The sequence below is a fragment of the Rhododendron vialii genome, chromosome 10a, assembly GCF_030253575.1.
Source record: "Rhododendron vialii isolate Sample 1 chromosome 10a, ASM3025357v1".
Classification (NCBI taxonomy): Eukaryota; Viridiplantae; Streptophyta; class Magnoliopsida; order Ericales; family Ericaceae; genus Rhododendron; species Rhododendron vialii.
Window position 1 is genome coordinate 35585165 of NC_080566.1, and position 18230 is coordinate 35603394.

The 18230-nt window shown below is 38.9% G+C and overlaps 1 protein-coding gene across 1 annotated transcript; it reads right to left on the reverse strand.

Annotated features, from left to right (window-relative positions):
* Window positions 1–12910: 12910 nt before the first annotated feature.
* On the reverse strand, window positions 12911–17187 carry LOC131302667 (receptor protein kinase TMK1). Its single transcript, XM_058329417.1, has 2 exons — window positions 14691–17187; window positions 12911–13701 (listed from the first exon to the last, which is right to left on the reverse strand). Exons 1-2 carry the CDS (start codon window positions 16972–16974, stop codon window positions 13172–13174), a joined length of 2814 nt encoding a protein of 937 aa, XP_058185400.1. The 5' UTR covers window positions 16975–17187; the 3' UTR covers window positions 12911–13171.
* Window positions 17188–18230: the final 1043 nt, after the last annotated feature.

Sequence of the window (18230 nt, forward strand, 5' to 3'; positions counted from 1 at the left end):
ATCTTTCGGTGGCTTCAATGTTTAGAATGTTTGGCCTTCGTGAAATTTGAATTTGCAACCATGAAGGACAAGCAAAACTCACTTTACAAATTAGTTGTGTTTCACTAACTGAAATAAGTACATATTTTTTGAATTAAAGGTGATGTATTATGAGAGAAAATAAGTATTTAAAAAATAAGAATCTTAGCGAAATGGGGTGTTAAGACGAATCCATTCTTTACACCTCGTCGAAAAAATTTATCCTTTTCAAAATCAATAATGATTCCCACACAGATTTTTGTGCACATATCATACAAATAAATTTTGGTGGGACTCATATTGGGGTTCCACAAAATGATCCAAACTATTCATCTTTTTTAAAATATTTTTTGGAGAGTTTCTGTAAAAAATCAACTCCAACGAATATCGGTAAGGGTTTTCTCAGAAATCGTAAGCTGAATCATTCTATTTTGCCCTACGATTTCTAAGAAAGCTCTTACCGATATTCGTTGGAGTTGATTTTTTACAGAAACTCTCCAAAAAATATTTTAAAAAAGATGAGCGGTTCAAATCATTTTGTGAGATCCCGATATGGACCTCACAAAAATGTATGTGCATGATATGTGAACAAAAATATGTGCAAGTAGCATTGTTGTTTCAAAATGTACACCGATCAATATGATTTTAGAACTTTTTATTTTGGAAAATAAATATGCAAATCAGACCGAAACCTATTTTGTCAAGAGAACGCGTTCTGTCCGGACGAGGCGGAAACCCATAGGTTTTTTATTTTGCATGATTTTGACCGCTGTGTTTGTTGGGTTATGGTATTCCAAGAAGAAAAGAAAAGTAACCGACTGAAACACGTGCACTTGAGACATCTGTGAGCTTCTTTTCGAACTCACTTTCATAAGGAAATAAACTTAACGGTGCCGTGAATTACTTTTTCACGGCTCCTTTCATTTTCATTCGTCCATTCGCGTAATTAATAGCTGAGATATATTTTCAATTTTTATCCGTCAAAATTGGTTTTCAATTTGAATCATCTAAAATACTTTTGGATCCGTGCGATTTCGCGCCGTAAATCTTCTTTACGGGATGCCCCGTAAAGAAAGTTTTTCTCTTTGATTGATAATGAGAAGAAACTTTGATAATTGAATGTATGGGTGTAGACACCCCAATCTGGACTTCCAGATTAGTTTACTTACGGTATTTGATTCCTCGATGATGAAACGGATCAAGAACATCCCGGGAATGTCGAGTGTTTGAGCTTTGAGTGTTTGAAAAACCCTTGAACCTAACCTAACCTAAGCCACTTCAAAAACCAAAAACCCTACTGATGCGCGCCAGGGTGCAACCATCCAGCGCCGGGGCACACCATCGCGCGCCCGACTCACTCCATCGCGCGATTGTGCGCTAGGGCGCACCATCGCGTGACAGACTCACTCTGTCGCACGGCGGTTCAACTTACCACTAACCTTTTTGAAGAAGGATAGTTGGCCACCAATGCAACCTCAGCCAAGCCTCGTGGACTGGCTGAACTTCTCCGTTTTCAACCAGATTCACCCCCATTTCCTCCTATAAATACCCTCCATTTGTTCTCTTTCAAAGGGTTAACAAAAATTGGCATTCAAAGGTTTACACCTTAAGCACCATAAAGAGCATAGCTTGTTCTTCTTCAACTCAAACACCTCAAACAACCTCAACCTCAATTCAAAGCTCAAACATCTTTCAAAACTCAAGAACCGAAGGTATAACTTACCTTTGTTCTGCTCTCTGTTCTGATCCCTGAGGGGGGCTGGCAGGGTCAAGGCTGGTAATCAATACCAGTCCTGGTCCTAAAGCTGGCAAGGTTTCAAAAACCGTCGTGGTAGTACCAGCGCGCGACGGTCCCACTCTCGCGCACGACACTTTGTTGTTGCACGCGTTGGACCGTGTGGGGATTCGTTTCTTACTGTTTTATGCTTTTATTTCATATAGATCACTGTTAAGTATGATAAAAACCACTGTACTGCTTTCTTTAGTATAAGCTGCTAGTTTGTAGTTCAATATGAGTTTCTGCTGTTTTAGAGTACCATTGGGATCATTCTGGACCTGTCTCAGAACCCAGAAATGTGTAAACCAAGCACTGGTCTGGTTACGCCAGGGCGCGGCCATCCCGCGCCAGGGCGCACCATCGCGAGCCAGACTGGCTCCATCGCGCCAGGGCGCACCATCGCGTGCCAGAGTGACTCCATCGCGCGACTGTCTGCCTCTGACCAGTGAATGGCCTTGCACAGGTAGCTCGGCCTTAGGCCATTATTTTGTCCCCACACTGTTTATGGGGTGTTTTATTAATTTGTAGGGCTTTACAGCCTTTAAACTGTATATTATGCTGCTATAAACTGCGTGGTTTGTCCTGGGTGTGCACTGGTCCTTCCAGAGCCCAGATGGTTTGAGAATAAGAGTTGTGGGTTTGAGCTCACCGGCGCGCGCATGTCTTGGAGTTGTGCGCGCAGGAATAAACAGCATGCAGTGACTTGTTCAGTGCATACTGATTTCTTCCTATGCACGTCACTCCAAAACAGGGGCATCCCAGTTTGTTTAAACTCCCACAGGAGTCTGTTCTTGTAACGACCCGGATTTTTGACCCAATTTTTTTTATACAAATTTATATTGTTAAATTTCTAATTCAATAATTAATTAGATTGAATAATTAAAATATATTATTATGTGTACAATTGATATTATTTACACTATTGTATAAGATATGTATTTAAACTTTAGATATACGAATCAGTGATTCATATTTATCTCTTATCTTTTCTATCTAAACTCTAAGTAGAACTCTATTCAAACTAACTCTCCACTTCTCTATCTCTCATCCTATACATAAAAGCGTCCAGATACATTCTCACCATGTACATACATGCGTCCACATACATTAGAATTGAAAACTCCCCAAATGTGGCACTTGTCCCCTATCTTTTTATCATTATCAGTATCACTCTCCTTCCTTATTCCACCACTTCTACACTTATCCTCTCACCTTCTCATTACCTTATTCTCTCTCATTATACATACCCACATAAATTCAAAAAATTGAACACCAGTATATTATTTCACTCCCAATTCTATTGTTGAGTCTAGAATAGAGAGAGAGAGAGAGAGAGAGTTGTGACCGTAGGTGTGTGCACACCATGAGTTTCGTGGGCACACCGCTGCTGCGGGCCCTGTCAGAGTGCCGCCGGACGCTGCCCCGAGATTTCAAAACCACCATGGCCATCTACGGACACCGACAACACTTATCCGAACTTAGAATCGCGTTTGAGGTAGTTTTCCGAAAATCCAAAACCTTTATCTGCATTTTAATGGAGTTACTTAGATTTAAAGTTTATTGAAGATGATGATCTGCTGTTAAATTGTTAATTTATTTTTAGTTCTGTTTATATTAAAATTCAGTTCGGCTGTGCTGGAATGATTAGTGTTATACCCTGTGAAAATTTATGATCGTTTAACAAGTGTTTGATTGTGAAATTATTATTGATGTTGCATTGTTAATTTGTATTTGAGTGGACGTTTACGTGTCTAATAAATTATTGGGGTAAATAAATATTTATGAAACATTAACAAGAATATTTTATAAGTAAAAATTTATTTAGATTGTAAACAAGAAATATTTTAGATTATATATTAGTTAATCTTTAACTCTAATAAATATTGACTAAAATAGCCTCGCATAATTTTGTTGTTATAAAAATCTCATATTAATATTTAATATAGTTAGTAAATGCTAAATTTAGCAATAAGTATTTTTCAATAAAAAAATTAGTTTCTAAAATCTATAAATAATATGAGAGTTAAAGAAAATATTTAAATAGTAAAAATGTTTTATAAAATTTCTAAACGAGAGAAATAGACTTAATTTTAAGTGTAGTAATTAATTATTTGACTGAATATTATTTTGTTACTCGAATGATTAATTCTATGACAGGATTAATTTTATCGCATGGTTATGTGTTGTTAGTACTTTTAGTTGAAATGTTGAACCGTGTGATATTTTGTTGTGGCTGTAGATTGAACAAATAGGTTCCCTGAGTGGTTACGAGTAGTGACTCATGTAGACGATGTTAAGTAAATGGAAATTGATAAAGTGTTGGAAGTGTGATTGTGTGGATTGTGATTTGAGCTATGGTGATGGCAAGGGTAACCTATGGGGCCCTGTGTTGAAATGGGTTACCTGAGGGGCCCGGTGTTGTGACGCTAACGTATGATACGTCATGGGAAGTTTCTCTTCGAGGAAGAGAATGAGTCCCATGAGACGATTATAGTTAGTGAGACGTTAATGTATGATACATCATGGAAAGTTTCTCTTTGAGGAAGAGAATGGGTTCCATGAGACGGTTATAGTTAGCGTGGGGTAGTGGATGTCCGACCCTAATGTACGATACGTCGTGGGATGACTTGATCCTCCTGTTATGGTCTTAAGTGAGAACATACTCGGTACATAACTTAGATGCGCTCACCTAGGACCCTGGTGTAGGACAAGCAAGAAGAAGAGTGGACCCATGAGACGATTGTAGTTAGTGGATGTGGGAGGAAAGGATCTCGCGGAGAGAATCCTTAGATTACATGTAAGATGATGGATAGTAAAGAAAAAGACGATGTGTTATTATTTTGTACCTTCGGTGTATTATGAATTATTATATTGTTGATCTGCATATTGTGGTATTGGGTTTTAGGATTTCTACTTAGTGAATTATCACTCAGGATACATTTGTATCCTGGCAAATCGTTTGCTTCGGCGTTCAATTTACCAGAGTGTGCAGGATTCCACAGTGGAGCAGTTGATACAGGTGGGACCCCTGAAACGGAGTCTGGGCCAATATTGCTTGGAATTTCGTGTCAAAACTAGAGTCGCTCTGGAATTGCTTTTGTTAAATAAATGTACATAGATTTTTGTATTATTTTGAAATTGAAATTTTTGTATAAGGATAAATAAGGGCCTAATAGTTTGTAAAATTCAGTGTATTTTAGGGTTAATGCTTCCGAAATCCCTTGAGAAATCGGGGCGTTACAGTTCTCATCATATACTAACTGCTCATCCATGCTATCATTCACATCCTGCAAAATATGTTACAGCTTTAATCCCTTAAACTGTTCCCTCTCCCTAAATGGCTAAAGAATTTATTAATCAAATAGAATCGCAAACAAATATTTTCGCAAATGCCTAAGTAGAGACTGATCTCCGGATTGGGCGAGAGGGGTGCCATAAAACCCTTCCCCTCTCATAACCTGGCTCCCGAACCCAGATATGGTTATAACAGACTGGTTCCTTAACTTTTTCAAATCAAATAGCGCGACAAGTGCTTTGAAATACGGTTCCTTGGGTGTCGGACCTTCAAAACCCGAGTGACGACTCTGTATTTTGTGAGCGTTTGCTTCCCCGCTCACGCTCCCTCGATCCGGGCCCTTGCATTTTGGAATCCAGAAATTCTAAAGGCACACTGCCCACAATGGGCCAGCTTGCGCACACCTCAGCTAATTTAGGAATCCAAAGTTAACAATAGACAACCCTCCAATGGCGCCAAAATTTTAGAATGTTCGGCCTTTGCGGGATACGAACATGAACATGCTGACTTATGGAGACAAACATAACTCACTTTGATAATTAAAAGTGTTCATTCTTTATATCTCATCGAAAAAATTAGTCTTTTTAAAATTTATACCAATAAGTGCGCAAATTGGATCGAAACCTATTTTTTGTCAAAACAAATGGGTTTTGATAATGTATTTAAGTTGGTTCATCAGGCCCAACTTGAGAGATCATTGTATATATCGAATTGGAGATAGTGTTGTGCAGTGGTGTACGCAGCACCGTCCTGCACACCTTCGATCCGTCGGATCGTGCATCTGACAGCTCGGATCTTATCTCAGCAATGAACGGCTCTCAATCGTTAGATGCACGATCCGACGGCTCAGAGGCACGCAACACAATACTGTTCATCTCACTGCACAGCACCCACCCGAAGTCCAGACATCCAAAGAATGAATAAGCAACGTGGTGGGGACAAATCTTTCTTAATGACATGTGCCTAACGCTAGCCTTGATTAATTTTCATGCGGGTCTTCAGGTTCTATCTATTTATGATTTTATCATTTTAGAGTCCATTCTAGAACACCTTCTTAAAAAATAAATATTTATTTCATATTTTCAAACTCAAAAATAATGTAAATGAAAAATAAATTTTCAATTTTTTTTTGCACCGTATTAAAGATTTCAATGAAATCTTTCAAACAAGATCCATATTGCATACTATTTTTAGATTTCAATCAGCCCATTATTTTTTAACTTGAAATTACCTTCTTAAAAAATAAGTACTTATTTGGTGTTTGGGAACGGAGCCTAGTATCACAATTGCACAAAAAGTATACTCCACATATTTTCTAACACGGAAAATTAGCATTCTTAGGCCTTGTTTGGTAACCATTTCATTTCCTGTTTTCTGTTTTCATTTTCAAAATTTTTAAAATTTAGAACCGAAAGTTTGTTTGGTTATCTATTTTCATTTTTAAAAATTAAAATGAGTTTTCTAAATTTTTGAAAATTGAAAAAGTACCAAAAGTCTACTTTCACTTCTTCTAAAAATAAAAAACCGGAAAATTAGCATTCTTAATGAGTCTTCAGATTTTCTATTTTCTTCGTTAAAAAAAGTTTCCTTAATAGACACGATACACTCATTATACGCGCAATTGACAGAAGTGTATCTTTTACTATGTTAAAAGCAAGCTTAATGACAATGGTGATCCCATGCACGTGCCAATGTTAAATTGTATTTTTTTTTTTAAAGAAGAAGAGTAAGAACTTTGAAATTACAACCTACCGAATGCATCTAATACAATTAAATAAGATCAACTGCACATGTGAACGACAAATAACACATTTAAATCAAATGAATAGCAAAAAAAAAACAAATGAAGGATATATACATCCAGTGATAAATTGGTCAAAACACTTAGATGTCGGAGAAGCACGTGCATGTAAATTGTAAAGTTTGCCAATTCAGGGCACGTTTCACTAAAGTTCTTATTTGTGTTAGTGGAACACACCCGCAGTCATTCAAATCTCAAATGATATCCGTGAAAGCCAATTTTGCCAAGAGTGCAGTATGTCAAATCTTGACAATGTAGGCATTTTTTTTAACAGAAAAAAGAAAAAAATTAATTAATCTCAGAAAATAATTGCAAAGGACAATGTAAGGATTTACCAATATTAACTAGTCTGTTAAACGAGTAAGTACAAGTAGACCTGGGTAACAGGTCGTGTCGGGTCGTGTCAGTCGGGTTCGTGTCACAAGTCACCAAACCCTAACCCGACCCATTTAGAATTCGTGTTTCTCGAGTCGTGTCATTTTCGTGTTTCGTGTCAGAAATGCTCAACCCTAACCCGTTAACTTCGTGTTCGGTTCGTGTCGTGTTATCGTGTTTGTTGCCTAACTCTATATAGAATTGCAGATATACCATATATTATGTATATATGTTCATGAAAATGGGTGACACAGATTCGTAACCGTGTTGGTCGTTTCAATTTCGTGTCTCACGTGTTCAACCCTAACCCGACCCATTTAGAATTCGTGTTCTCGAGTTGTGTCATTTTCGTGTTTCGTGTCAGAAATGTTCAACCCTAACCCGCTAACTTCGTGTTCGGTTCGTGTTGTGTTGTCGTGTCTCGTGTCTGTTGCCCAACTCTAAGTACAAGAGTGTGTGTGTGTGTGTGTTTTTTTTAAAATCATTAGTAAGTATAAGAGTTAACAATAGACAACCCTCCAGTGGAGCCAAAATTTTAGAATGTTCGTCCTTTGCGGGATACGAACATGAACATGCTGACTTAGAGCATCCACATTGTAATAAGCAAATTGGTATAGATAAGCAAACTTAACAACAATGCTAAAAAAACACCTCACATTGTAATAAGCAAAGTTACAAGTCTTTTAGCAAATAACCAAATTCCATCCATTCCATAACCAAACTTAACAACTTTTACCAATAACCAAAACTCAATAACCAAACCCAATGACCAAATTCAAAACTAAAAAATTAAAAAACACCTCACATTAGAATCGTCTCATCAAGACGAATAATTTGGTGTGGTCGGGTGCGTGATTGGAACTTGCAATTGGACATAAGTGCATTGAGTATTGTGGAGGTTTTTTTTATAAAGATACAAAAATAACCAATGTGAAGGTCAAGTTTGTTAAGTTTGATTATGAACTAAATGGATAATCAAATGCTGACGTGGCACATTTTGGTTATCGATTTTGATTATTCCCATTGTGGATACTCTTATGGAGACAAACATAACTCACTTTGATAATTAAAAGTGTTCATTCTTTATATCTCGTCGAAAAACTTGAGAGATCATTGTATATATCGAATTGGGGATGGTGTTGTGCAATGGTGTACGCAGCACCATGCTGCACACCTTCGAGCCGTCGGATTGTGTATCCGACGGCTCGGATCTTATCTCGGCAATGAACGGCTCTCGATCGTTGGATGCATGATCCGATGGCTCAAAGACACGCAGCACAATACTGTGTATCTCACTGCACAGCACCCACCCGAAGTCCAGACATCCAAAGAATGAATAAGCAACGTGGTGGGGACAAATCTTTCTTAATGACATGTGCCTAACGCTAGCCTTGATTAATTTTCATGCGCCTTTTCAGGTAATGCTACGTACACTTACAACATTTTTTTACAACATGTTTACAACATGGTAACGTGGTCAAGGGACCCACTCATTTTTTTATTTTTTGGCTGGGTAAATTGAGTGGGTCCCCTGGCCACGTCACCATATTGTAGAAAAATGTTGTAAGTGTAGCATTTCTCTTTATGATTTTATCATTTTAGAGTCCATTCTTGAACACCTTCTTAAAAAATAAATACTTATTTTATATTTTCAAACTCAAAAATAATATAAATGAAAATAATTTTTCAATTTTTTTTTGCACCGTATTAAAGATCTCAATGAAATCTTTCAAACAAGATCCATATTACATACTATTTTTAGATTTCAATTAGCCCATTATTTTTTAGCTTGAAATTACCTTCTTAAAAAATAAGTACTTATTTAGTGTTTGGGAACGGGGCCTAGTATCACAATTGCACAAAAAGTATACTCCACATATTTTCTAACAAGGAAAATTAGCATTCTTAATGAGTCTTCAGATTTTCTATTTTCTTCGTTAAAAAAAGTTTGCTTAATAGACACGATACACTCATTATACGCGCAATTGACAGAAGTGTATCTTTTACTATGTTAAAAGCAAGCTTAATGACAATGGTGATCCCATGCACGTGCCAATGTTAAATTGTATTTTTTTTTTTTTTAAGAAGAAGAGTAAGAACTTTGAAATTACAACCTACCGAATGCATCTAATACAATTAAATAAGATTAACTGCACATGTGAACGACAAATAACACATTTAAATCAAATGAATAGCAAAAACAAAAACAAAAACAAATGAAGGATATATACATCCAGTGATAAATTGGTCAAAACACTTAGATGTCGGAGAAGCACGTGCATGTAAATTGTAAAGTTTGCCAATTCAGGCCACGTTTCACTAAGGTTCTTATTTGTGTTAGTGGGACCCTATAAAAAATCAGCTCTAACGGACATCAGTAAGTATTACTTTTGGATTCGTAATATTCAAAAATTTATGAATATTTTTTAAAATTTTTGTGGGACTCGAAATGGGTCCAAACGGGTTTTTTTTTGCGTGATTCTCTGCAAATCTTGTATACGATTAGAATTTCCATTCACCCTTAAACTGCACATGTATTGCGTGCGCAATGGTGTGGAAAATTAACGCAAGTGGAGACACGTTATTCTTCTGATCAGTTGAGCTTTGATCCAGCCCATAGGTAATTCATCCCGTTAGCTGTCATTTTCTTTACACCGTATCATTTGGGGTATTCCTTTTTAATCTGATGTTCGGGCTGACATGTGCACACCTCGACTAATTTTAGGATCTTGAAGTTAACGTCCAGACAAATTCTCAAGTGGCCCCTAGAAATGTTTGGCCTTCGTGGAATTCGAACATGTGACATGATGAATGACAATCACTTATTTGCTTTTTTATACCCGTTTGGCTGAACCCCTTAGAGTTATCATTTGGGGTTTTCACGAGCACTCAAAATGATAGCTCTATTTGCCAAATCTATTATCCCTATCTCGTACTAGGAAAAAATGTTACGTATATAGATTCGAACACAATTGTGTCATGTACCGTTCGATCGAGCTTCTCATTGTTTCGTCACCTTCATCGACAAATTCAAACACATCTACATCGAGATCTGCGCATATTAATATGTGCACACAGACTTCTCTTCGGACAATGCCCCAAAATGGCTCAACGTTGTGATGAATGATTGTCATATAATGATACCGGGGCATAATGAAGCAACTAGAATCGAGGGGGCGTTTCTCAGTTCTTCTAATCATGTCTTTAATTTCTTGTCAAAGTCGTGTCTATTTAATTGTTTGGTCATAATCTTTGACGTCATTTTGTTAATTAAAGAGTCATTGAGTCAATCAAAGACTAATGGAGTCGATCGAAGAGTTATTTTTTTCTATATGCACAAGAGTCTAAAGATTGGTTCTAAGTTCTAGGTTATTTATGGTGTCTTGGGAATATTAAGAGTCGAGTGTTTGCAAGTCTTATGCAAAGGAGTGGATTGAATAATTAACATACTGAGTTTTAGAATTAGAAGGAGAATCTCTTTTATCTTCCAAATTATTTGGTATTCCGGAGAATCAACAAAGTATTCAACAGGTTTAGAGAAGGATTTAATTTTCGAATATTCGTGCTCGAAGCAACGAATCTTAACACGTGCTAATTTCATGTTTTCGTATGCTCGCGTTGCATCATATAACCTTATGACAATGGCCCAACGTTGTGACTATGTGGTACGCGGAACCACATGGAGTGTTTGCCCATGGACATGGTTGTTAGATTAACTTCTTCGTAACCCTAACTGAACAGATAAGCTCCATGCAAGAGGGCCCAAAATAGATGTGTCAAATAGGTCATATCTTGATGGCCCAACTCATTTGTGTCTAAATGGCACAAATAATACATATGTGTTTCTGCTGTGTCCATTCCATGTCTGTGCCTGTGCTTTATTGTGCCTAGGTTGCGTGTCCTTATAAAACTATGGCCTAACCCGATCACTTAAGTGTGTGTGTCACATGCCACACTCACTCATTCCGTACCGTATTCCAAACGTGTCGTGAACGTATTCTGCGCTGTTGAATTGACACAGCTAGACCCAAGCTCGGATTTTTGTGGAAAATAGCAAGTATGGGAGAAAAGATTGTACTCAATTGGGAGAATTGACAGGCCACAGGTTCCTTTTGGAATTGGCAACCGAACGTCAACCCATGTGTGTGCTTTGACAATTACAGCTAGCACAAACACTAGAAGCAGACATTCGATACGTGCTTTTGTCCCCATTCCCCTCTATTCCTATTCATGCATGTGTAGCGCTCCTTTGAAGAGTGAGTTTTCGGATTCGTCTTCTATGAATAGAAGGTTGGTCCTTGACGTAATCTATCTAATAATTACTAACATACTAATATCTATTGTTTAAAAAAAAAAAGGCAGATTATGAAAATTGACCGAAAACTAGGTATATACCAAAATCTGAATAAGATAACTGAATTTAGCCCTTTATAAATCTTACTAATAGTCAATTTTAGAGAATAATTATTTAGACAGAGGAACCAGAAAAGCTAGATGAGAAATTCATGAGCTCGGCCTCATGAATCATGATAAAACTTTGCTTAACCAAAGATTACGAGTTTGTGAATGTCTATTTGAGCTGTTAAATGAACCAAGTCTCTGGTGCTTGACTCGTGCTCGGTTCGTTAAAAACTAATTCGAATTTGTTTTTTATAATGAAAAAAGCCGAGATGAGCAGTCTAGATTCGGACCGTCCGGTCAAGTCCAAAATGAGGACTGAAGAGTATCCGAACAAAATAAAATCAGATTTCCCTGTGCGGATTGGGAGTTGCTGTAGTCTGACAACAACACTCCAACAGATCCGAATGTCCATCTCGATATGAGGGGCTTGGATTTAATTCGAGCTCCTACAAATTCAAGTCATCCATTGTTTGGATGAAAATCTGAGCCATCCATTGTCGAGATGGACGGCCGGATTAACCGCACTACACGTGTAGTGCGGGTGTGCAGTACAGCACCCCCAGATGCACTATAGCACCCCCGGATCCCTCATGTGCACCGAACAAATTGCCAGAATTGGAGCTGTTCAGTTACTATAATTGAAAGGAAAGCCAACGGGGGATGCTGCCAAGCGGCTGATCCGGCCTTTCATCTCGACAATTCACGGTTCAGATTTTGATTGAGCAATGAACGGTTTAGATTTGTATGTGCTTAAATTCAATCTGAACCGTCTGTGCCAAGATGAACCGCCGAATGCCGCTCGGCACCCCGTTGGCAACACTTTTCCTTTCCCTCACCTAAATTTCCTTTCCTGTGATGACAATTATCAGTTTCCCGTCCTTTTCTTTTTTCTCTGGCAAACACTTTTGAGAAGCATTCTCACATTTGCTTTACCAATGCCCACCTTTTGATTCACCTTTTCTCACAAGCCAAAAGAGAGCGACATGAACAAAGACAGATTGAATGGTCCCTTGCAAATATAATGATTTCAACTTTATCTCCAAAGTGAAGCAACAAGAGGCCTTTCCTCAACTACCGCAGAGAGCCGTTCGTATGATCTTAGTCATCCAAAAGTGTTTTAATGGTTCAAATTTAGAAGAAGAAAAAACTCGTTAGGAAGAATTTTCTAAAATCTAGACAGTTAAATGCAAAGACGAACGATTGAGATGTAACGGAAGAGACGAGTCCAAAAGGAAAAACAGAATGGCAAAAACAGAAACATCACCACCTTCTTTTCATGTGATCCTCTTCCCATTGCATAAAAAACCATGTGAAAAGTATCCAAACTACAGCAGTGAAATCCTGAACAAATTAGAGTACCAAAAAGCAGGCCGAAAGAGAAAAGAAGAAAAAACTAGCATAGATTACAGCCAAAGAGTGATGCAAATAGAAGTAACAAAACAAACAAACCAAGAAAAGAAAAACCCACCATAATCAACACCAAAAACTATACCCAAACTTCTCATCACCTACCATCGGAAGAGGTAAACGATTCCGCGAATCCATAAGGCCGAGTTGGGATACTCGTCTGAGTATTATCCAAGCTCGGTGGGAACGAAGAAGAAGAAGAATCTAAATGACTTCTTCCTTCAAAATCTTGCCACTTCTTCAGAGCTTGTGGCAAAGACATCTCAAAATCAATTCCGTAAACATCCTCTGAGCTTTGGTCCGACGGTTTCCAGAGTTCCACCAAGGATGAGAGCACGTTCACTGCGTGGCCCATGTCGGGTCTCTGATAGGGCTCCCTTGCGCAGCAGTGGCCTGCCAGCTCAGCGACGGTGCTGATGCTGGCTAGGGTTTCTTCGGTGAGGTCGATTGAGGGGTCTATGGCCTTTCGGAATGTGTCCTTGTTTAGATGCACTCTTCGGAACCATGTCACAAGGTGCATGCTTTCCTCCGGTTGGCTCTCATCGAGTGCTTTTCTTCCGGTGATTAGCTCCATTAGAATCACACCAAAACTGTAGACATCGACTTTGGTAGTCACTCGCCCCGTCACTGCAATAAACAACTTTGAAAATATGATGTTTTTCTAGGAAGAATTCAATGCAAATAAAAAGAGAACAAGTTGTACGCTCATGATCATGGAGTTCAATTCTGTTAGCTAAGTTGTCATGTCAGAAAGGGGAATAAGAGGTGAATCATTTAACATGATAGTGATGGCATAACTATCCGTCAAAAAATTGGGAAAACACTAATGATCATACGGGTAGTCATTTCAAGCAACGAAAAAGAAAGAAATTTGCACAAAATGTTCAAACAGAATTTGGTGGCCTTTGGTGGTACAATCATTTTAAACCGAAACACCCACACCGTTGTGAGTTCTTCGTACAAATTTTCTTCTGCAACCGTTTGCCTAAACATAAAGCTGATGCAACTACTTCCTACTGAGTAGACTACCAAAGAAGCTAAAGATCATTCTAGTGAGTTCTTTCTATGCACTATTTGTTGGTAAATCATTTGCCTAATTATAAAGTGTGACTGAGTAGACTACAAAAGAAGCTAAAAAATGTCTAGTTGATGTTGATTTAAGGACCCAGTTTGGTGAGTAAGTAGATAATATTTGACAAAGGTGCCAGTACTGTCACTTAAAGTCATCTAAAATTCTAAATAGCCTGTTTATAGAGTCAGTTTTGAGATGAAAGGAAAGAAACAGGTCATTTGTCCCAACATTTTCTCATAGCATCCATACTAGTCAAGGATGAAAATGTACCAACTCTGCTACTTTCAAAAGATGGACCCTAAGGTGTAAATGCAAACCCAATTTTGCAACAGGAAATCGAAATGGGAATCCATTAGCTAATTTAATTTTGGCATCAAGGTTTTCTATCATTAGCAATTTAGCGAAAAATAAGCATCACCACCATTTAGTTACTCGTAAAAGGTTTGCTGAATTGAAGCATAACAAGTAACAATGGAAATAATCATAAATTGTAAACTGACCTTAACTAATATGGAAAGCTGAACAACTGAACAAGTATATATACCTGCATATTCTGGTGCAAGATATCCAAAAGTTCCAGCAATCCTTGTTTCAATAGAGCCTTTTCCCTCGGGAGCAAGACGAACAAGACCAAAATCCGCAACCTTAGCCCTCATATCATCCCCAAGAAGAATGTTAGAGGGCTTTAAGTCTCTGTGTATAAAGCTTTGATGAGCCAAACTGTGGAGGTACTCCACACCCCTTGCCACATCCAAAGCCAGTGTCAATCTTTGTGTCCATTCCAATGGTTTCAACCCCTCTTCAGCCCAATTGAACACATGCCTACTAAGTGTCCCTTGAGGCATGTACTCATATACAAGTAACCTTTCATTCCCGTCCAAACAGTAACCAAGAAGAGCGACAAGGTGCCTGTGTCGAACCTTGGTCAAAACAGCAATTTCAGACTTAAACTCCGCCAACCCTTTTCCCGCAATTACCCCGGACTCCATTCTTTTCACTGCAATTTTCGTTCCATCGTGTAACTCCCCTTTGTAGACCGTCCCAAATCCTCCTTGTCCTAAGATATTGTCTTGACTGAAATTGTTTGTCACGTTTCTCAGGACTTGGATTGAAATTACCATATTACCAGCCTCGACCATTTGGATGTCACTGGTCTCACTGCTTGGAACAGTGTGGGTCTCACTAACTGCACCCACACTAACACTTGATCCAGCAACTGTGATTTTCACACCCTCGTTATCAGAAAATGATTGGGGATGGACAACCATTGCATTAGGGCTTTGTACTCTCGTAAACCTCTTTTGCTTCTTGTTGTACCAACAGAAAGCAGCCAAACCAATCAAGAAAATCAAAATGAGTCCCACAATTAGCGAAAATACCAGAATTCCGATCCAATGCCTAGATTTCTGACCACTTTTAGAACTGCCATTATTTCCACCATTTGGCAACACACCTGAAGATGAAGAATTACTGTTCTCCTTTCCAATATCCGGGTTACCATGTGTATTCATTATCACATTACTCTTAAATGCTGGTACCTTTCCGTAAAGGTTGTTATTTTCCAAATCAATTTCACTAAGCGCAGGCAGAGTGGTAAGCTCTTCTGGAATAGTACCGGTGAGATTATTATCCGCAAGAATCAATCTTTGCAACGATTTAATCGAGGCAAATTCAGGAGAAATGGTGCCATTTAGACCCATATTCTGAAAATTAACAATGGTAATGTTCCCACCATTACAAGTAATCCCAAACCAATCCGCACAAGGATCATTTCCCTTCCAACTCTCAGCAAACTTAACCGGGTAGTCCATGGATTTCACAATGGAAATCAAAGTATTCACTCTCAGGTCACAATCACCGGGTTGAGGCAAACAAAAGCTATTACTATCCACTCCCATATCCACTGCAACTGAGTCATTAAACTTGGGCATTGGTCCTTGTAAAAAATTATTGGTCAAATTGACAACTTGTAATGACCCAAGATTCACCAAAGAAACCGGTACAGGACCCGTGAATGAGTTATCCCTTAAACTCAAGACTTCCAACCCCTTTAACCTCGAAAAATCGGGCAATGGACCGGAAAATGAATTGGAATGCAACCAAACCTCCTTCAACAATGTCATGTTTCCAATAACCTCAATCCCACCACTTAGCCCCTGCCCATTGACCCACAAAGACTCGATTTGCGACCCGGAAAAAGCCGCTGGCAATCCCCCTTCTAACCCATTGAAAGCCAAATGCAAATTAACCATGCTGGGAAACCCATCAGGCCCCAAAAAGGCCGGTATTTCTCCAGTTATATTCGCCGAATTCGCAGAGAAATTCTGGAGGGAGGAAGCATTCAACATACTTCGTGGGATTTCCCAAGCGGAAAATGGGTTATTACCAATGTCAACAGATTGAAGTGCTGACAAACCCATAAAGAAATCACTAGGGATTGAAGTAAACATGTTATTAGCAAGCATTAACACTTGTAATGAGCTCAACCCGTTTAAGCTAGGCAAAGGACCCGTTAAGTTGTTCCATTGGAGCTCTAACCGCTGCAACTCAGTGAGGTTTGAGAGGGTTGGAGGGAGATTACCTTGGAGGTTCTGGCGCCCGATTTGGATCCGGGTTACCCGGTTGTCATTTGAGCAGTCCACGTGGCTCCACTTGCACGGATCCGGGTCGGACCACCCGAGAGTATCGGGTGGGTTTAAGCTGTTCTTGAGAGATAACATGGCTTCAGCATCAGCTGGGTTGGTTTGGGATACTACTCCAAACGTGAAGATTGAAGAAAACCCAATGAGGCAAATGAGTAAGAGGTTAAAACCCAGATGGATTTTCATCTTTGGAAGGAGCTGTAGAGAGAGAGAGAGAGAGAGAGAGAGAGAGAGAGAGAGAGAGAAATGGGTTGCTATGAGGTGGTGTAGGAGGAATGGGTTCAAGGGTTTAGAGAGGCATTGGATGCTGAAGACAGAGGATGATGGAGAGGGGAGAGAGAAGGCCAGAAGGGGGAGAGGGAAGGAGAGAGAGGATTGATGAGAGTGGAGTAGGAAGGGGCAAGTAGGGACTTGGACCTGGTATGAGAGTAATTATTTGGTGTTCCCGAATATCATGTGACGTTGTTTACGTGGTACTTCCAATTACGTAACGACAAGTTGCTATTATCATTCATTCTTTTTTTTTTTGTCAATATTATATAGTTAGCGAGGTTAGTAAAATGTTAATCAACGGAAGACTCAGAGGCTGTCTATAGCCCTGATACCTCAAATCCAGCCCATCGTGAGACTCGAACTTTAGCCACTACGGAGGGGAACATGAACTTACCAACTGTGCTAGCTTGGCAGTTCTCATTCACCTTCGTTAGGCGGTCAGAAAAACAAGGAGTAACCCACTGCTTGTGCCGACAATATTTTATTTACGGAAAGTACCAAATCACAATGTCACACGATAATATGGGATACTAGCTGAGGGGGTATGAGTAATGCACATGATTGTGGGGACCACAGCTTTTGGATAGCCTAAAATGGGAACGAAATGGCTGTCAAGGGGAGTGTTGGAAGCTGGAGTATTTTAAAGTTTGAAGATTCTTCAATTTCCCATAAAAAGTATGCAGAGTTTTGAGGGGTTTGGTGAATGTTTGGTGCTAGCTTAATTTCATGGCCAACTTGGTTAAAAGGAGTATATTTGTCTTTTTGGCTGCTAGTCTGTCTTGCATGTGCCTGGCTGGCCCTACGCAGAAAGCAACCCAATCCCTCTACGGTTGGAAACCACAACTTTATGAGGTGGCATCAACTGGTGGAATACACCATGCACCAATTGTGAAGCAAATTTGGGGCCCGCTTGGAAATTGCATCAAATATATGTTGTGATTATTGAAATTGTTCACTTTTAAGAGGTTAAAATGAGGAAATTAATCATTCTAAATTATGTTTTCATTAAAAATAATTTCTGCAGTATAAATGTATTTCGAAAATCATATCAAATGATATTCGATGAACATGATTCGCCACGTGATTGATGTTCTCGACAAAGTTTAAAAAGTTAATCAACGGTCTCGATAATCAAAATGAGCTCAGAAAGGATCCACAACCAGACTTGA

Excerpts from the sequence above, each read along its gene's own strand:
- LOC131302667 (XM_058329417.1), bottom strand. The coding sequence starts at position 16,974 with ATGAAAATCCATCTGGGTTTTAACCTCTTACTCATTTGCCTCATTGGG. Across the intron at positions 13,702-14,690 it reads TCTTGCACCAGAATATGCAG|TGACGGGGCGAGTGACTACC; the intron begins GTATATATACTT and ends TGTTTATTGCAG.